Below are 21,056 nucleotides of genomic sequence, written 5' to 3' on the forward strand. Positions count from 1 at the left end.
GCTCTGGGTCCCTTGGCATCCTCCCGATCTCTGGCGTAAGCAGCAGTGTCTCATGCTACCTTTTTAAAATTTAATATCAGTTTTTTTACTTTGAGGCACATAAACTGTGGAATCATTTGCATTTCTTAATTTCAGAGTAGCCACCTTCTGCAAAATATACAGCCACTTGCTTTGGAATATATTGCTTTTCTTCCCCCAGGGAATAGTCTAATAATATTTGAACTTATTAAGATAATACTGTGTTTACAGAAACTTAATTTTTTAACATTTGTCTGAGTGCATGAATAGCTGAATAAAAAAAAAAAAAAAAAAAAAAGAAGAGGGAAAAAAAGGAGCATTTGTAATTCAACATGAATAAAGACTGCAGGAATGTGCAAAAGCTTTTGGAAGCTGTGTCCAGAAGAACCCCAGGGGTTTGCCATGGTACCTTCTTTGGTCTAACCAAGTGGCAACATCACAGCAGGTAAAATGTGTTCCTGACAAAATAGTTGAATGTTGCTTTTCTTTTTAAACAGCAACAGCACTACTGATTTTTTGTTGAAGCCATAGGTGCTGGCAATTGTAACTCAGGTGAAATAGTGTTTGAAAGAGCAAACACAAGGAGAAGCCTTGAGTAAAAGCCCAAGAAGGTGAGCACTGCAAAGTGGCTGGTGCCCAGCAGCTATCCCTCAGCATGTGCCATCAGCAGCAGTGGCCACAGAGAGCTGCCCTGGCTGCAGTCCAGGGTACCTGGTACCTTGGGAGGGGCAGATGCAGAGCCAGCTGTGCTGCCCAGTGCCCTGGTCAGAGCCAGCTGTGCTGCCCAGAAACAGCTGTGTGGCCCAACATGTGGTGCCAAGCCAGCTGTGCTGCCCAGGGTCCAGAGCAGAGCCAGCTGTGCTGCCCAGGGTCCAGAGCAGAGCCAGCTGTGCTGCCCAGTGCCCTGGTCAGAGCCAGCTGTGCTGCCCAGTGCCCAGAGCAGAGCCAGCTGTGCTGCCCAGTGCCCAGAGCAGAGCCAGCTGTGCTGCCCAGGGTCCAGAGCAGAGCCAGCTGTGCTGCCCAGTGCCCAGAGCAGAGCCAGCTGTGCTGCCCAGGGTCCAGAGCAGAGCCAGCTGTGCTGCCCAGGGTCCAGAGCAGAGACAGCTGTGCCGTATAACATCCAGAGCAGAGCCAGCTGTGCTGCCCAGTGCCCAGAGCAGAGCCAGCTGTGCTGCCCAGGGTCCAGAGCAGAGCCAGCTGTGCTGCCCAGGGTCCAGAGCAGAGACAGCTGTGCCGTATAACATCCAGAGCAGAGCCAGCTGTGCTGCCCAGTGCCCAGAGCAGAGCCAGCTGTGCTGCCCAGTGCCCAGGTCAGAGCCAGCTGTGCTGCCCAGTGCCCAGAGCAGAGCCAGCTGTGCTGCCCAGTGTCCAGGTCAGAGCCAGCTGTGCTGCCCAGTGCCCAGAGCAGAGCCAGCTGTGCTGCCCAGTGCCCAGGTCAGAGCCAGCTGTGCTGCCCAGTGCCCAGAGCAGAGCCAGCTGTGCTGCCCAGTGTCCAGGTCAAAGCCAGCTGTGCTGCCCAGGGTCCAGAGCAGAGCCAGCTGTGCTGCCCAGTGCCCAGAGCAGAGCCAGCTGTGCTGCCCAGGGTCCAGCACCTGCACACCCTGAGCACCTCCAGTGTCAGTGGGTGCCAGCCAGGCCTCACTGTAAGCCAGAGGGTGATGGGCACAGGGGATCAGACCCAGGGGATCACAGCCCGGCCTTTGCAGTGTCATCGTCCTTCTATCCCCATTAGTCACCTCCAGAGCACCGCCTGTCACAGGGACACATGGAAGCATCACAGTGATGGCATTTATGTGATGTTAGTCATGCAGGGAGTCCCCACATAGCCTACCATATGACTCAAATTTCATTAAAAAGTTGGATATTTGAATTAAAATGCGATTATTTTGGATATTTCAGCACTTCTGGACATTTTTACCAGTGTAAATATTGTCTACGATTAAGCAGCTCCCATTCTCCACTTGTTTTTCCCTGCTTAGGTCACTGAGGTGCTCCAGTCTGAGTGCTCCTATTGATATCAGTGACAGTGGTGGCACCTGCAGTGATGACACCTGGATTCCCCACGGCATTCCTTTTTTGTGTGGTGGCAGGGTAGGGTGCTATGGGTAAAACACCCTCTTTGTGGCAGAATTGTTTGTGGTTTTTGTTATGGCACTGTCAGATTGCAAAGGAAAGGGAGGTTTTACAGGGCTTTGTCAAAGCAAGCAGCCTTGGAAGTCAAAAGTATAATCTTCATTATAATGAAACAGAAATAATGAAGGCTGGAGGCAGGTGTGTAATTCAAAGAGCATGTTGTCAGAGACAATGGCAAAAACGGAAATCAGTGTTTCTACAGCTCCTGAGATATGTTCTTTTCAGGCAACCAGTGAATTTATCATTCTTTATAATTCCAAGGAGGGAGGCTAGCTGTGCATTCCTTTCTCAGATTAAATAGTTGGCCCACTTGTTCTCCAGATTTTGAATGTTGCTGGTGAGTGATGTAATCTGTTTGCTTCAAATAGTGTGTTTACTTGCCTGCATTTATGTTGAGTAGGTGGCTTTTTATGTTTATACCTCTTTTTCATTTTTTAAAACCATTTGAAGATCTGCTGGGTAAAAAATTGCATCATTTTTCTTTCCCTTATGCTTCTCTCTGCACCTCTGTTAAAAAAATAATAATAATGTAATCACATCTTTCCTAGTGCTTTGTCGAGTTTGTTGATCTTATACAAACACAGACGTAAATGAAAGCAAGTGTAGAAATAATGCATCTCAAATGTACTTTCTCCACATTTTTAAAAAAATTAATATCTGATTTTAAGACTTGTGTAGTATATGCAAAATACAGACCTGATTTCAGTCATACTGAATCATCTGAATCACTAACTAACGGCAAAAGGAGATGCAAACGTGAGCATCCGAGCAATTTTTTATTGCTCATACATCAAGCACTTGAAATAAAATGTTTGAGGTTGTACTCAGCAGATGCCCTTACTGCCACCCACAATTCATAACATTTTGGGAGTTTCTTGATTCTGGTCTTGCCCCGAATTAAGAAGGTAAATGTATGGGAAGAAATCTGTAGCTCTGTTTTTTAATTGGTAGTTAATATTTTGGTTTTTTTTCCTAAACCACATCTTGGCATCCAGGCCATTATGGCAGCTCACAGCTGACAGAACTGGGTGTGTGTGCTGGCACATTCCTGTGAGGCACAGGCTGAAATGCTGCTCCTCACCGAGACAGCCAGCGCTGGCCCAGCAGGGGTGGCTTCCTTCAGGCTCAGGTGACATCAGGGGCTGGATCTGGCACCCCAAAACTGGTGCAGTCTCTGGTAGCAGCGCTGGTGAACCCACAGCAGTGGCATTGTCCCACTGTCGGCACTTGCCAAGCAGGTCACAGCTTGTCTTTGGACAGCCTTGGGGCCACCTCAGAGCCACCCCTTGTGCCCTGGTCCCACTGCCACCCACAGACAGGGACCAGCTGTCAGCAGGAGGGTGATGTGGGGTGTTCCAGCCTCCTCCTCCTCCTGCTCCTCCTCCACAGACAGACTTTTCTGATGTTTAGTGAGAAATGGTGCCTGCTCCCCTCAGGGCTGTCTGTGCTGGCATTAGCTCTGTGTCCCCCCTTCCCAGCTGGTCAAGACTTTAGGAACAGGACTGGTCCTTGTGAGCTGTGGTGGCTCCTGTGCCCTGGCCACAGGCTCAGAACATCCACCTTGTGTTCCACTGATTTTCCTGTCTCCCTCCTCCCTGCACGCAGCCCACTGAAGGATGGTGTGAGTTAGAGAGAGTGTCTACATTATTTGTTTAAAGGACTGAGAAGCTACCACCCTGCTCAGGAAATTTGGTTGATTGCACATTTTAAATGAGGCCTTGGTGATTTTTTTCAGTGATAGGACTGGTTGTTTTTTTCCCAGTGTTGCTAGGTAGAAGCAGGATCTGCTTTGCAACCAGCCCTTCAGTCATGGATTCAGACATCCCTTCCTCTTGTCCAGATCAAGGGGGAAAACCTGAATCTAAGGTTTCAGGAGTTACTGCCCAGATTTGTGATACAGAAACTATATTTAGTCAGTTGTGCAGTAGAACCATGAGTCTGCTGGAGCGTAGGGGACTTTCACCTGAAGTACACGGGCAAAACTGTTCAGATGATTGACTCTTTATCAGAAAGGAGTGACTTAAATCACAGCTTTTGATGTGCATCAGCTTACTTGGACTAATACAAATATTTCATGTTCACTTCAGCTCAGTCACATGAAGTAAGTGACCTGAATTAAATAACTGCATATTTAAAAGACTACTTCTGTTTAAAAATCAACATTGAAACAAAAAAACAAGCTTTAATCAAGCAAAACATTATAAAATAAATGAAAAAAATAAAAATGAAGTGCATAACATTTTCCTACTAGAACAGCAAGAAGTTGAGGCTTGCATATCTGAATTTAGGTAGGAAGAGCTAGCATATAATGTGCCTTCCATTTATACTTACATCTGGAGGAAGTGACATTAAATGTCCTAAGTGCTGTTTTAAAACTAATTAAATGCAGGTAAACTATGCAGTACTGCTGTTATCCAATTAATTTTCAGTAAAGGCTTGTTAAATTCTCAGAACTCAAAGCTTAAAATCAAGTATAGACTTGGGAGCTCTCCTGGTCGCTGTGTTCTGTTCTGTGTCTCGGGCACATCACAGGCTGTGAAAACCCTCGAGCAGCTCCCGCTGGGATTGATGTGGTGCTGAGCACATCCCTCCTGGCCTCCTGCCTGGCAGCACCTGGGCAAGAGGTGCAGGGACCTCCTGCAAGCTCCTCAGGTGTAGGGAAAACTCATATTCCTAGAGAACCTAAATTTAGTAGATGTGAAAGAAAGTTCTGTTCATTACAACACCGTACTTAAAATACAAATTGTTTTTGGTAGCGGTGAGAAGGATTTTCCTATTGCTGTGGAATCTATGTATGGAAAAAAAGAAAAAAATGCCTAACAAACAAACAGAAAAGAAACCACAGAGATAAATTATCAAAGTATAAAAACTATGTCTTTAGCATCACAGGAGGTGATTTTGAGCCCACCGTTGAAGTGTTAATTGCAGTTATACGGCATGCATAAAATAGAAAGTAAAACATAATGAGACAAAGATCAAGTATACACTATTTTTAAAAGCTGTTTTGTTTTATTAATTAATGGTAAAAAAAGCATTTTCTTCCCATGCTGCAATGGAATGCCTCCCTGCTTCTGGGGTGTCTGCACCCCACTGTTGAGACTGCTGCACCAATGTGCATGGGAAACAGACATGAAATTGAGGTCTCAGATTCATTTTATGTGAGACAAAATCTGAGATAAATTGCAGCATTGAAAGATTTTTAAACAAGCAAGGACTGAATTCTCTCACTGGGAGTTGTTATTTGCTGATTATAGAGAGAACATTTCCTTTTCTCCACTTTTCTTTGGAAAGAGAAGGAAGGAGAGTGACATCTTTTCTGCTATGGTCCTTGTTGCAACAGAACTGTTGTAGCCAGTGAGATTTAGCAGTTCTTTGGCAAGGCCATTTTTCATCACCTCAAAACTGTACCTCTTAAGTACAGAATTTTTCTGAAAAACTGTTTTCTGTTGTGAACAGAAGGCTGATGTTGAGATGTCCATTCCAGTTGTTTTCTGTTCCAAATTACAGAATGTATTTGTCATGTGAAACAAACACCAAAAAATTAGCACTGCAATGGAAAAGGACATTATGTATTTTCTCATTCTTTGCCACGTTACAGTCTCCACCCTGCAGAGCCCAACATGTGACCAGTCTCAAGACGTGTGACCTTCAGGCACTGGATGCTGGCTAGTGCTGTTAGGTGCTGTTATGTTCCAAATATCTGCAGTCCTTCATGGCAGTTTTCCGTGGTGACTCCTGGAAAACAAACTGCACCATCTTGGTACATGCTTTACAAGCCGTGACCAAGGTGTTGAGAAGATCTTTCAAACTCTTCCTGCTGTAGAAGTGCTTCAGGTATGGACTAAAGGATCTGCCTGTGGTAGTCATAAGGTCATAAAAGCCCAGGTAGACCAAATGAGAGCAGAGTGCTTAAGCAGGAGCTTTCTTCTCACAGAGCATCTGTGCTGTATCTCAGCTGATGCTGTATCCTCAGATGCATCAGCATCTCGTTTCTAATCACTTTCAGGAGTGCTGTGTCACTGCATCACTCCTCTCTTTTCTTGGGAAGCTCAAGTCTGAGGAAGCCTTCAATGTGCAGAGGCACCAGGGTGCATGGCAGGTGGGAAGATTTCTTCAAATGGATTGATGGCAAATCTATGAGGTGGTGTTAATTTCTGTTGCCCGAATTGGAGAAGTATTCTGTCCAGAATGAATATTTTTGGGAACCTCCTGCTTATGAGTCCTATTGCTATCATCATGAGGAGGACCAAAATGGAAAACTAGGAATTTTACCCACTCCTTGTCTCCATACTGGCATCAGGTCAAACTACAGTTCTGCTCTCAGAGTAATGCAATTTCCCACATCCTGACTCTGACCAGGCTCCTGGGGAGTCCTTTTGTCTGGAGTTCATTCGAGTCCTCCCAGGAAAAGAGTAAAGTGCTGAGATGAGAGCTGTTTTGGGTCTGTCTCTTCCCAGGCACCCTGTGGTGGTCCTCCTCGTGTTCCAAGAGCTGTTTGTGGGAGCCTGGTCTGAGTATGAGGATGGGAAGGAATCACCAGAGCTGGGATGATTTCATTTGCCTTTGCCCAGTGGGCCATTTATCAGCATGAAGGAAAGTTGAACCAAAATTCTGGCCCATACCCAAAGACTGGCACTCAGCCTGCATTGAAATGTGATTTATTTTTTCCTGGGTTAAAGATTTTGGGAATTTCAGAGAAAAAGTTAGGATCCCCAATTAAGCTTGACAAATTTCAGATATTTATCTACATCAATATTATTCCAACTCAGGGATTATTTCCCTATTTTATTGTTTATGGCAGCATCAAGAGAGCTGTGCTGTTTCTCCAGGATGCAGCTACTGGTGAATGGTTTTAGGTTTGTGATTCAACTGAAGCATTGAATTTCCAAGAAGCAATTAATTTCCAAGAAGCTTTAAATCTGGATTTCATTGCAGGGAGACACATCACATTGTTGGCACATGCCTTACAGGGCTTCTCTTAGCCACAGGGACTTTGGCAGATCTGACACCACAAGAGCAAGGTTCTGTGGACGTTGTTGTCTCTTTTTTATTTATATTTATATTTCATCCATTTTGTATTGGTGAAAAAAGGTGCAGTGTGTTGGCAAAGGAGACACAATTGCTGATCTTGTGTACATGGTGAGGAGTGAAGCAGGGTCTGTCTTAGGCTCTGTCTCAGCAGTTAAGCGAGCACCACTGTGTGCAGCTGTGAAGGATCCCTACAATCCCCAGAGCAGTGAGTGTGCCTGGGCTGGGCTGGCAGGCTCCAGCAGCCAGATGGGACAGTGACACTGCCACAGACACCCCTCTCCACCAGCTGATTAAGAGCTGAAGCTTCCCCGTGGCTGTGGAGCCCTGGCCCCCAGCATCACCTTCCTAGTGAAGGGTTGTGCAGCCCTGACAAAATCGCAATCTCTTCAACCTAGAAATAGTCTCAGTGACGCTGAATCAATTCCTGGCAACCTATTGATCCCACAAGGCATCTCAAGATATCCCTGCTGCTGGAGCTCGGGCCTCGCAGACCTCACAGCCCTGGCCGTGCTCCCAAGCTCCATGTCCGTCTGTCCGTCTGTGCGTTCTGGAGAGGCTTCCTGGGCACAGGTCTGCACTAACTCAGTGTGCTACCACAGCAAATGCAGCAGACACCTTGGCAGATAAATGACACTAGGAAACAAAAATTATTTTTCCTGTTTTGAAATTAAAATTGTATCCCAAAATGGGTGGTTCTGTGATTAATTTAGACGAGTCTAAGACTTTTTCTGGCACTAACATGTCCTGAAATTTCCCTTTATTTCATTACTGTAGTTTTGTCTTTATCCTTGGTTTCATTTTCTCACATGTAATTCTGAGTTAGCATTTATTATTTTTGTCTTCACCAAGGAATGCTGGAATCTAAAAGGTATTTCAGACAACTCAATCAAATAGCTAAAAAGAGTTTCTCTTCAAAGTAAAGTATTATTCCCTTTTCAGTCAATATAGAAAATAGTCAAAAAGTGAAATCTTGATGTACCCAATGAGAACAATAGATTTGTGTTCAGCCTTTCCTTCTCTAAATTAGAAATCACAGTATAGACAATGGGATTTCTAAATCATATATTATACCTTATTCTCTGGTGGGAATAAAATGTTCATGTTTGCCTCCTTTTCTCTGTTTAAGTTTGACTGCTGTGAACACTAGGAAGAATAACCCTGCAGCTTTTCTTTCTTTTTTTCTTTTTTTCTTTTTTTTTTTTTTTTAATCTATTCACTTTATACTTTTCAGACAGATTTTTCCCCGGGGTGAAACAAAGGTTAACTGAAATTTCCTCTGTTGTGTACCTGAACGAATCAGCAGTTTGAGAAGGAAATCCCATTGATGGGCAAAGAGAGTGACAGGCTCTATTTAAAGAATTCCCCCGACTGTGTGGTAGACCAACCATGCCATGAATTTAACTGTTCCTGTGGTCCCCATACTTGTACCCACCAAAAAGAGAGAAAAACCTACTTTGTTCTGCAAATGTTGCGCTAAGCTTTGAAAATCATGAGCCGCTGAGTTTTGTGAATTAACATGGCCAGCAGTGGCCAGTGCTGAAGGAAGCAGTGTTACAGCACAGACAGAAAACAGACAGGAAATTATGCATACTTACATAATGGAAAGGGCACCCTACGTGTTCATGTTTAGCATGTGTCCCTGCATTTCAGCAGTTTGGTGGTACGTGTATTCCAAAAATATGATTTACAGAATTGTCTTTTGCTTTGTTCGCTGCACATTTTTATTCCCACTTGGTACCTGAGGCGCTTCAGCCAGACAGAGCTGCTGGAATAAATGGAGCTGAGGGAGACACAGAAGGGCACACGTGAGGAGGGGTCACTGGAGAGGCTCTTTGACACAGAAACGGGGTACAGGGCCAAAATGTGGTACCAGGGACCTGACTCCTGTTAGGACGGCAGGATGCACCAATGCTGCAGTCATATCTGTATTTATTAACGTCTGTTTTAACACCAAAAGCATGTCTCTGCCAGGTTAGGTGGTTTTAACTCATCTGTGTTGTGCTACGCTGTCTGTGATGTTCCTGGAGTGGCCACCCCAGCGCAGAGACGCTGCTGGGGGATTAGAGCACCCCAACTGCCAGACCTTTCCTCTCTGGCAATGATGGTTAAGTCTTCCCCATGGGTCGTAGCTGCAGAAGTTTGTTTAAAGTAACTTTTACAGCTCCTAGGGGGGGTGGGGTTTCCCACTTTTGCAGGGCTGCTCAGAGGTGTGTGAGTTTCTTTTCCTGTTTGAACTCTGGTCTGCTTTTGGACACCTCTGCCTTTGCATCAGTCAACTGCTTAGATTTTAATTCATTTCAAAATGGGTTGAGTATTGTTTCTTGGATTTTGTGATGCTTTTCAAAAATGGCACAGATAAAGGCTGCTAAAGATAAAGTATTGCAGGGATTTCTCTGCTGCCAAAATGTGCGCATTACTGGCACATACGTAATTTTAGGTATGAAGAGGAGAGGTAAGAGGGCCTTTTTTTGCCTTGAGAAAATGTCTCAAATTGAACTTCTGTCAACAATTCCATCGACTGATTTCCCTGTGGGAGTTATGGATCTCTTTTAAGCTGTCTTAAAAAGATATTGACAGGTATTCCATTAAACAGCAGGTGTTTTGTTTTTAAGAAAATCATCTCCTTCTTATCAAGGAAATGTTGAGAAATCCCTAGAATTATCTAAGAAAAACACACCAGGGTTGGTGATGTTCCCCTGCAAGGGGCTGCTGTGAGCAGCTGGGGTGTGCAGAGGGGGCTGCAGCCCCTTGCCCCCTGAGCACGTCCTGTGGGGAGGGGTCCCTGCCGGGATGGACCTGGAGCTGCAGGAAGGGCAGCGTCAGCCAGCACGAGCAGGACCAGCCTCTTGTCCATGGAGTCTGTTCTGCAGCAGGCCAGGTGTGGGGTGGGATGGGTGTGGGGTCCTGCATGCACACATGTGCTCACATGGACGTGCACAGGCTCGCAGACAGCGCCGTGCACACACACACATTTGTCTGTACGCTCCTGGAATACCTCTGCCAGAAGGGAAAGATGTGCAGCGTGTCCTGGCCCACAGACACCCAAATTCCTGTGCTTCACAGAGCCTAGGAGGCCACCTCAGTTTCTGTTTTGGGACAGTGCTTGGCTGCTGTGCCAGCACACTGTCATTCCTTTTCCTTTTGTGAGAAGGTCTACGTGGGCACAGAAAATGTGAAACTCATTGTAGCAGGCTCCATTACTGTAGGACTTGAATCACTTCAGGTCACACATGATCAGGAATTTTCAGATACATGTAATATGTCAAAAGGTGAAATTCTTACAGATCTAGTGATTTTTAGGAGTTTTAAGGCTTATAATTTTAAAATGTTCTTTCACTAGCAGCAGAAGCTGTGTCCTGGTATGGTAAATACTGTTCAGAGGTATGTCTGAAACAGTCCTTGCCACAGAGATCTTACAGTAGAATATAATTAGAGTTCTCTATTCTGTAATATGCTATATTAATTAGCAGTCAAAATCCAATTTTTAAAGCCCAGCTTTGAAATGTATTTGCCCTTCAGGCCACGTATCATTGTGCCACAGCTTGAAGTGTCTTGTTTCACTGGGCTGATCATAAAATAAAATAAAATACATCTCATCATGTATTTCCCAATGAGAAGGTAGGGGGGACATGACCACTTGCCGCCTTCATTTGGGAAATTTAGTGTTTTATTTTCAAAGTTGGATGTCCATGCTCTGCAGCTTCTCTGTTGTTGAAGAAGGTGATGACACAAACCCTTGCAGGGCAGGCAGAGCTTGTGTAAGGATATGTTTTCTCCCAGCCCTGAGGAGTGAAACACGAGTGTGATTTTAGGGGGGATCACAGCCCAAGCCCAGCAGGGCCCTGCCCTGCCTGGCCAGGGCAGCCTGATCAGCTGCCAGGGTCCCTGGTGGAACAGCACAGCAGATAAGGAAATTTTGTGAACCGTTTATTGTTTAATCTGAGTCAGTGTTTTGTTCCGTGGAAACAGATTGTTCCTCCGGGCAATTTCAGGTTTTGACTGCTGGTCCTCCTTCTCCCTCCTCCCCTCCTCTCCCTGTCTGGGATGAAAGAGGGGAGGTTTGAATGCACATTGAACAGTGGTCCTAAATCTGGCTTCACCCTGAGCGCTGCTCAGAAATTTACATTTTCATGCTGATGGAAGGATACATGTGAATCTCAATGATCTTTCAAAATTTTCTTTAAATAAAAGCAAAGCTGTTGCTTGCCATTCATCCCATTGTGCAGGGGCAGAGGACAGCCAAAATGTGGTACTTGATAAAGGGAGAACCTTGTGCAGGCTTCCATTTTCATATAAATGGTGTATATTTTACATCCTCTTCTTCCCTGATCTGCAGTTTGACCACACCATTTTCTCAAAGTATAAATACAAGAAGTTTATACAGTAAAGTCTATTATATTTTTTTTACTATAGATATATATATAGTCATAGTACAGGTATTCATCTTAATCTTAGTATAGAAAACCTAGTGTAGAAATTAATATAACCTTATAAAGGAGATAGCATTTAACAAATGAAGATGAGGACGATTAAAAGCACAAATATATCAAAGATGCTCTTGGGGTTTTTTTTTAACTCACAGAAAGCTTGAAATAAGTTTTGTATGTGCAACTTCTCCATAGAAAAAAGGGGAAATCAGAGATTGTTTAAGTCTTTGAACTGTGTATTCTGAAGAGTAAAAATAAAATGAAAGCAAATGTAACAATAAAGCAATCACAGCCCTCCCTTCGGGCAGAAATCCACCTTCTGTGTACATGCCCACCTTAAAAAAGCGTGGAATGCTCTGGTGTGGTACTGGCAATGGCCTTGGAGGACATCAGGTGCAGGTGTCCTGCCCGGCTTGGCGAGGGATGGAGCTCCCAGCAAACGGCGTGTGTCTGCCCAAAACAGCCCTGGCTGCCTCAGATGGTGTTCTGCAGGGTGGGAAAGCATCATCCTCGGGCAGCCCGGGGTTGGTGAACCCAGCTGTGGTCCCTTTTCCATTCTGTGTTGATTTTGGGTGCCAGCTGCCCACCTGCCCCGGGGCAGAGCCAGCCTTGCGCCCTTGGGGAGGCTGCCCCTGCCCTAGGCTGTGTGACGAGGGCTGCAGGCTACAGAGAATGTGGCATTAGAGTTCCCCTGCCACGCCAAGGTGCTGCTGGTGCTGCTGCTGGTGCTGGGTGAGCCAGTGGAGCAGCCGGGACAGGGCAGGAGCGTCCGGGAGCCACCCACAGGGTGCTGCATTGCCTTCGCCACACATTAATTCACACAAATAGGCAAACAAAATCAGAAGGAAGGGGAAGTTTCTGTCAATTTAATAAGAGTTTTGTGATTTATTTCATGATCTAGAGGCAGACCAAGCACTGTGGTCAGCGAGAAATATTGTTGCAGATTTTTCTGTGTCTCTACAGCAGGATTTCACCTTGGTTGCAGAAGCAAAACTCTCCCTAGGTGTTTCAGTCTGAAGAATTTGTTCTGTGTGAAGACAAAGCCTTATGCAATCTATTGTGAATTAGAATTAACTTTTAGATCACCAAACAGATTTAGTAAAGGGAGATTTTGTTGTAATATTTCATTCAGCATTAAAGCTCTTTTTTATTTTCTGAGTGGAGCACTTTTAGCTTCTTGTATTAGTAGTATTTGAATCATTGTATCATGGTTTTCCCCTGTGTAGCTGGGGATTTTGACAGTGAAGAAGAGAAACTTGGTTGGTTTGCCCTCAGGAAGGACATGCCTAGTGATTAACAGGAGTTAATTCGCTGGTAATTTTGATCTGTGACCATTCTGCATGTGCATTTCTGTGCAACATAGCACTTGCGGTGCTGACTGCCAAGGCAGAGCTTTGAATTACAAATACCTTTTTCTTTATGAATTAATTTCCTTAACAGGCATTTAAGCCATAAATAATGCAGTCAAATATGACAGTGCTTTTTTACTTCTAATGATCAGACCTCAACAGGCTTGATTTTCTCTCGAGTATACCCACAACTCGCTCCTGCCATGGGCATGGATGCATCACTGTCCCATCCTCACTCCCTGCGGTCCCCAGCGATGCTGGGGTGACAGTGCAGGTGGCTGCTGGAGTCCTGGCTGTGGCAGTCACTTTGTGTGCCCCAGCTCAGGCTCAGACGCCACTGACTTCAGTGTTTTAACTGGACAGTTAATGCATTATTAATGTCTCAGTGAGTAAGTGTTGAAAAATAAAAATACTTCAGGGTGTTGTTCAGGTGAGAACATGCGGTGTGAGCCCTGACTGTTGAAAGAAGAGCAGCAATAAACAGGTGTGCTCTAAGGCACCTGAGTGACATATCTTGTGTCCTAATACTGTATCACACACTTCAGACAAAATTACTGAGTTTTTCAGTAAATCAACAGAGAGACATAAAATTATAGATTATATAATTTTAATTTGTAGTCATCCACCTTCTAATGGAAATGCATAGTACAATCAAAACTGGAAAAATGTTTGCTGTCTGTAAATCATGATGATGATGATGTGATTTGTGTTAGTAACATGGATGCCTCAGATTCAGATGGAATGGGTCGTGATGGATCAGGATGGGACAGTTTGCATGTAAAAGTTTGCAAACACGCAGGATTAATTTACACACAGGTTGTGATGCTTGCTGTAAAGCACAGGTGAGGTGAGCACCCGTGCTGACATGGATCCTGCTGCAGCAGTGAGGAGCTGCTGTGGGAGCACAGCTGTGTGTGCACAGCCAGAGCACTGAGCCCTGTTCACATGCAGAATTTTTATCAGGCCTAGTTGCATCCCTATTCCTTGAGCTTATTGCCCTTTCATTTCCTTCTTGGTTTGTTTCACTCCTGCCAGCCCAAAGGCTGCATGTGAGAAGGTTACGGCATGACAGTCAATAATTCAGTGTGTCCTCCTGATTTATTGCACATTACCAAACCCTGTTTGAAAATAGATTTGCTCAGCTCCAGTCTGGGTGTCTGAGGTTATGCCTAGCCGTGTTGGCACGCAGCAGTCAGGACGCAGGGCTGCAGACACAGACGTGGTGAATTCGCAAGGAGGAGAAGTGTGTGCTCTGCAGGAACTTACTGTTCCGTGTGCTCCCAGGCTTGCAGCCTCTGGGCTGGAGCTGGGCATCCCCACCAACGCAGGCAGGGACAGCTCCAGTGGCTGGAGTCGGGGCCCTTGGAGCCCATGCCTCTGGAGTAATTAAATCCCCACCTGAATTTAAACCCCAGGGGTCAGGACAAGAATGTGGTGTCAGAAAAACTCCTCCCAGTAGGTGTACATGTGCTGATACTCAAGTGAGGCAGATTTGGTGCCCACTGGGTCAGTAGCTTTCCTTTACCAAAGATGGAACTAGTTTCTCTGTTTTGGTACATCAAAATCTGTTAGCCATTTCAATAACTGCAGTAACCATCATCTTGAATATATTATAGAAAAATATTAATATAAATTAAATATAATTAATTTTATTTCTGTTTTTCAGGAGAAATTGATGTGGACTGGTCCATCTCTCATAAAGACTTAGAGGTAAATACAGACAACCAAATTTTTCTATAATTCTTTATTTTCTTGCTTACTAACAAGCAGAATAAAGTCAATGGGATTGAAAAATCCCTCTGTTGTGTTTTTGTGGGACAATTAGCAGTGTCCTCCCACAGGAGAAAGGAGTTCTTGAGATGAGGCTGGCATAGAGGCAGGAAGGGACGGGAATGCCAAGAGCTGGAGTGCTTCCACAGACTGCAAGATGGACATTGGTTCTTCCTTCCTGGTCTCTTTGGAGCCCCAGATCTGTTTCAGGGCAGCTCTGGGAGCCAGCAGGGTGTGGAGCCTTCCTGGGCTGGGCACAGGGGCAGCGTGGGGCCACTGCAGCCCGGAGCTGCCAGGTGAGGTGCTGGAGCATCCAGGAGGAGCGAGCTTCAGCTGCTGTGTCCAGCTCACTCCCTTTTTCTTTCCAATGTCCAGTGCAGCTGATACAAGCGAGTGACACTAAGAAATTCTTGCCCTGAGGCAAGAATTATACCTCTCCTGTTCACTCATCCAAAATTTTATGTATTTTTTTTTTAAACTTGTCATGTTTACTAGGTAATGACAGTTGTAGATCGGATTTTCAATTCTGTCTGCCTACACATAAAGTATGTGTGAGGTCACTGAGAGAGAGACAGTTGTTTCCAGATTCTCTTTTCTTTTTTTCCTTTTTCCTTTTTATGTCTTTCTTTACAATTGCAAATTGCATATTTCATCCAGACTTGTATAGCATTGTGCTTTGTCCAAGCAGTTTGCCTTAATGTGTGCAAGGGAGTATGTAACTTGCATTTGCAATTGATGTTCATTATATTTGTGCTCTGAAAAAAATTCCAGTTGGTCGTGACATAGCACAGTGAGTAAAAGTGTTTTGGCTAATTGAGGGAAAGCTCCACAAATGCAGTTTTAAATAGTGAAAAAGAATGTCCTGAAGCGGAAGTTCAAATGAGAACTTTTCTTCCAGACAATGCAGGTTTCTCTGTAACAGAATTACCCATTCCAAACCTGGATGCGTAAATTGTACATGTGAAACATTAGATTTCTGCTGGATCACTGCCAGCAGTGACCTTTCTAATTCCCAGTTCCCAAAGCACAGAATCTCAAGTGGTAAATGCATTTCTCTCTCTGTTTCACCAGGCACAGATCTCCAACTATGCGGGCGTGAGGCACAGCGGCGTGCGGTACTACTCAGCTGACAAAAACATTACTTGTAGGAACTGCGACAGACCAGGGCATTTGTCCAAGAACTGTCCCACTCCAAAGGTAAATGAAACACTTAAATCACTTGAACACTCAGCTGTTTTCCTAATATACCTTTGTGCTTGCTGTTAGAAGCATGATTTCAGTGGTTTATCCTTTTTTGGAAGCAGTGCTCTGAGGTGCAGGATAGCTTACACCAGATCAGTTTACTGTATAAAATTATCCCCCTGTTTGGCAATGTCATTGCTTTTATTGTTTTTATAAAAGAAAAATGTGCAGAATTACATCATATAGAATCATATTGAACGGTTTGTGTTGGAAGAGACATTAAGATTAACTTGTTCCACTCCCCTGCCATGGGCAGGAGTAGCTTCCACTAAACCATGTGGCTGTAAACTGAGAAAAAAAAAAAATCAAGTGCCATAAGAAGCAACTTTTTTTTTTCAAATGGTAAAACAGTCAGTAAGTGTAAAATATTTTTCAAGTGTACTTTCAACAAGGAGAATCTGTGGAATGAGAAATACAGCCCTAGTAAATAAGTGAAAGCAGAAAGTATAATAACCCATGATATGAACAGTGCTAAAAATTGTGAACAAGACAAAACTGGAGCAAACTTTAAGCTCAGGTAGATGCCAAATATTCCAAAAGTTTGTCCTGTGGTTAGGGGTTTAAAAGTCAGTCAGTACACTGTCAAGAAGTGAGAGCCATTGTATGACAGCCTGGATTTACCAAGCCCAGCACTAGAATCTGTAAAACCCTCAGTCCTCAGGGCATGAGGACACTCAGAATGACCACATCCCACGGACCCTCGGGGGCAAATACACTCACTCACTGGGAGAAGTGGCTTTACAGAGACACAGGATTGCCCTCAGAATAGTTGTCACTCCAAGTGCTGAATTGTGTGAGTTGTGAGGCTGTGCCAGTGATCCAGGTGGTGGCCAGCTAGCCCACCCAGCTACCCCCAACACACCCGTGAACATTGTCACTTAACATGATTCTGTTTTCATTTCTCCACAGAAAGTTCCCCCGTGCTGTCTGTGTGCGGGAAGAGACCATCTGCAGCACAGCTGCCCAGCACGTTTCTGTCTGAACTGCTGCTTGCCCGGGCACTATTTCAAGGAATGCCTGGAGAGAGCCTATTGGAACAAGCACTGCAACCGCTGCGACATGAAGGGCCACTATGCTGATGTGAGTATGGCCCTTGGCACGGAGAGCGGGTGTGGTTTGTTTTGTGTCTGTCAGAAACGGAATTTACAATGGCTACAATCTCCTTCTATTTCTTTGATTTTACACAGTGCCTATTTGTATAAGCATATGAAAATCCTGTGTTTAGTCATTACTTTATACTATCAGAGTTTTCACGGAGAATGGTTCAAAGAAGACAGGCCAAAGCATTGTCAACACTTGGTCTTTGGTTCAGTTTAGGAGTGGTGGACAAAAATGTCCTTTTTCTCCAGGAATGAAATGTGCAGGGAGGTAGAAATCAGGAGACGCAGTATCTGCGAGTGCACCAGGAAGATGTAAAAAGTAACTCTGATGCATCAGGGGTTCCAGACTTGTGGCTTTCTCACTATGATCAGATACTAAATAGTAAAAATACTATTAGAGAGAAGTAGTTTGAAGGCTTTAAGTTTGACAAGATCTACTAAAGTAAAACATAGAATTAGAGGGAGAACAAATGTAGTTCTCTCTTTCTTTCATCTTGTATTACATTATTATGGTTTTTATGTCACCAAAATTCAGTCCTATATGTAGTAGTCAAGCTGTTATGATTTTTTTTTCTCTTTAATTAAATACAAAAAAGAATAAAAGGCAAACTGTGATAATTTTGGCATGCATTCACACTTCAGTTTCTATCTATAGATACGACCTATATGTTTGTTTTTCAAATACACCTGTGGGATTCTATAAACACTGGATTTTTTGAAACTCAGAAATATTTTAATCTCTTTCTAAGTCTCTACTTCCTGCCTTTATTTTTTCTGTTTGGTCAAAGAGCATGTCACATTGGTACATAAGATGTGCAAAGGACAACCAGCATATTTGGGAGTTGCTATTTCTTATGATATATGAACGTGTTCCAGATGTACTTTTGCTTATAGCTAATGTGCCCACAATATGTTTAAAGAATATGAATTGTACATTTCTGCACCCTCATTGTGGTAGGCAGTGAGACAAAATTGCAATCTGCAATGAAGCATCTTTTCTTGGCCATTTTTTCTTTTTTCCAGATTTTATGTCATGAACTTTTCTTTAAAGAATCATGAGTGCTCTATCATACAAGCATTTAAATCCTGCCTGAGCCATGCAGGTTATCAGGAACATCACAGCATGTATTTTTTCTGCTCATTCTGCTCCAGTTTAAATAAGAAAGGGGTTTTTTTTTGAAACTTTGAGCAGTTCTTGTTCACTCCTGCATGGGAAGTTGGAGGCTGCCTGTGTCATTCACCTGTGTGAATACTGGAGCATCAGAGCAGGAGCTCACTTGCCCAGTCCTCAGAGAGAGAGATGGCATGGCAGAGCAAAGGCAAAAGAGTCAAAACCAACAGTAAATCTTTCCTGAGATCACAGCAGAAAGCCTATGAAGCCAACAGGTGATAAAGACATGAAAGGAACACTTGGACAGGACAAGGTTGCTGCTGATGGCCTAAAAAAGGTTTTTTTCCTTCATCTGGGATGTTCATAGCAGAAGGAGCCATAGTGGTGGCATGTTGGGATGGGTGTATAAATATAATATACATGGGGTGATTCAAGGCTGCTTTTGTAAAGGAAATCCTTCTCAGGGATCTCTGGATCTTCAAAGGAGCAGGTTGACAAGCAAGTGCACAAACATGATCCAGTTGACATAGTCTACAAATTCCAAAAGACATTTTACAAAGTTCCTGACCAAAAGCTTTCAAGCAAGCTAAACAGGCATGGAGTAAGAGAATAAAGGTGGGATATGCTAGTGTGACATGGGAAGGGGTGAACCATGGGGTGACAAGATTTTCTGGGAAGACTGAATTACTTACAGAGTCAGTGCTATGAGCCAGCTGTGCAGAACTGCCCAAGAACTATAAGAATCAGTGGGAGAACACAGTAAAACGGCAATTGAAATTGAGTGGCAAAAATTGTAAAGTAAAATAATCCCATTTTGGCATATGGAACAACAGGTTCTGCATATTACTGTTCAGGACTCAGATTCTAGTTAGGAGACATGATTCCAAAAAAAATCAGTTTAGTCTTCACAAACTGTAAAAAAAAAAAAAAAAAAAAAAAAAAAAAAAAAAAAAAAAGCTGGTGAAATGGTAGGAGTCACCAGGAAAGCAGGAGCACCTGGGCACTGGGCACAGCTTTGGTCCCTGTCCTCTGTATCCCTCAGCATGGCCACGGCCCCTCAGCCTGCAAAGGAGGTATCAGAGGGAAGGGTCTATAAAGAGCTTCAGAATCACCTGTCATTGTGAGACAGTGGTCAGGGATCAATTGTTCATCATTTCTTCCAGTACACCTGACAAAGGCAACAGAAGCCAGGCTGGGAAGAGACAGTCCAAGATGACTCTGTGTGGTCAGCAGCAGACCTGGAGGCACCTTACTAAGGGAGGCAGATCTGCCCTGCTTCCAGAGGAAATGGGAGCAGTTCCTGGAAGAGAAATCAGAGAATCCTACAACACCAGGCTGGAAGGGATTATGGATCATCTGATCATCATCCCCAGTGTTTCTTGGCAAAAGCATGGTCTACACACAGGACAGTGCAGCCAAATCCCCAGAGTGTCCAGTTTTGGGGAATCCACCACTTTCCTCAAGAGATGATAGTTCTCATAGTGAGAGGTTTTCTCCTGTGTCCAGCTAAGATCTCCCCAGGAGTGATTTGTAGCTATCACCCCTTGTCTTTCCCATGTGACTCCTTCTAAAAACGGGAAATCCCCATCTTCTTGTTATCAAGCATATGTTATGAAATGCTTTGGATGCTCAAAGGAAGTTGTAATTTGTCTTTCTCAGCAAGTTTACTCCCTTTACTGTAACAAAGAGGGTGCAGAACTGGGTCTTGTGCACAGAGTCTGTCACTCAGATTTTCCACTTTGGTCCAGAAGTGAATGTGAGGCAGTTCAAGGTGCTTCACCTAGTTTGGTTAGGAAATATTCAGTTACTTAAAACATTTTAGGGTCATACATTTATGATCTGCTAGATCTGTCTCTTCTCCTGAGACAGTGCTGAGAGCATACAGAGTCCTCTTAGCTGGAGGTGTACGGGAAGCAGACAAACCTCGCACGGTTTCCTTGGGAGGGTTGTCAGAGGAGCTGCTTTTGACTGATTCAGTGGCAGTTCGGTGTATGTCATGAACCTTGTGGTTGGTGTTCAGCCTCAACTGCAGCAGGGGTGAGAGGAAGACTCCATCAGCAGGGGATGTAGCAGGGAGCAAGCAGGCAGATCAGGCAATATCTCCCTGTACACCTGGGAAAGCCAGCATGCGGATGCTTGCTGAGCTGGAGGGACTGTCCCAGGAGCTGACAGACAACAGTGCCCAGGTGCTTGGTGTCCTATAGCCACACTGTGTCTGATGGCCCCATCCAAATGCCCAAATACCCTTGTTGTCAGCACTCCTTCCCATGAATCAGCTCATTCTTCGACTGGCATCTTCTCTGCGTGTTCTGACAACTTTCTGGGCGTGCAAACCACCACTGGCCTCTTCTCTCCAGGAGGGTTCCCTCTGCCTTTGTTGTTTCTGGCATACTGCTGTGGGCTTGGATGGAGCTGGAGGTGCTGGGTCATTCCTCAGGGGGCAGCTGGTGTCCATGTGGCCCATTTCCCCTGGGCACAGGGGATGGTGTTTGCTCTTCTCCTGAGCTCCCCAGTGTCCTTCCCCACCCCTCACGCCTCTGGCCGTCCACATTCACCCAAGGGTGAGCATACGGCCGTGCTACCAACAGCCAGGGTGACAGCAGCAGTTACCCAGCTCTGCCCGCCCGGCACCAGCGCCTGTCTGCACTGCCAGCGTGGAGAGAGGTCTCGACATCTGCTTGTGCAGGAGTGGTTTTGAAGGGAAGCATTGTGTGTTTTCCGCGGCAGTTCCCATGCGGAGGTGATGAAAAGTGTGTGTTTTGGCAAATCTTTTGTTTTATTGTGGTGGCTTGCAGCGGGGCAGCTCCAAGCAGCCGCTGCCTCTTTGACAAAGCACCAGAGGATTCTGTTAAAAAGTTGTGTTTAGTAATTGTAG

At 44.7% G+C, this 21,056-nt stretch overlaps 1 protein-coding gene across 2 annotated transcripts in view; it reads left to right on the plus strand.

Annotated features, from left to right (window-relative positions):
• Positions 1-21,056, plus strand: part of ZCCHC7 (zinc finger CCHC-type containing 7) — an 86,644-nt gene that overhangs the window by 41,386 nt on the left and 24,202 nt on the right. For both annotated transcript variants that reach the window (XM_058827961.1, XM_058827962.1), the window contains exons 4-6: positions 14,625-14,668; positions 15,800-15,925; positions 16,880-17,050. In XM_058827961.1, coding sequence (XP_058683944.1) covers positions 14,625-14,668; positions 15,800-15,925; positions 16,880-17,050 — 341 coding nt within the window. The remainder of the gene's footprint in view (positions 1-14,624; positions 14,669-15,799; positions 15,926-16,879; positions 17,051-21,056) is intronic.

Source organism: Poecile atricapillus, chromosome Z (assembly GCF_030490865.1).
Source record: "Poecile atricapillus isolate bPoeAtr1 chromosome Z, bPoeAtr1.hap1, whole genome shotgun sequence".
Lineage (NCBI taxonomy): Eukaryota > Metazoa > Chordata > Aves > Passeriformes > Paridae > Poecile > Poecile atricapillus.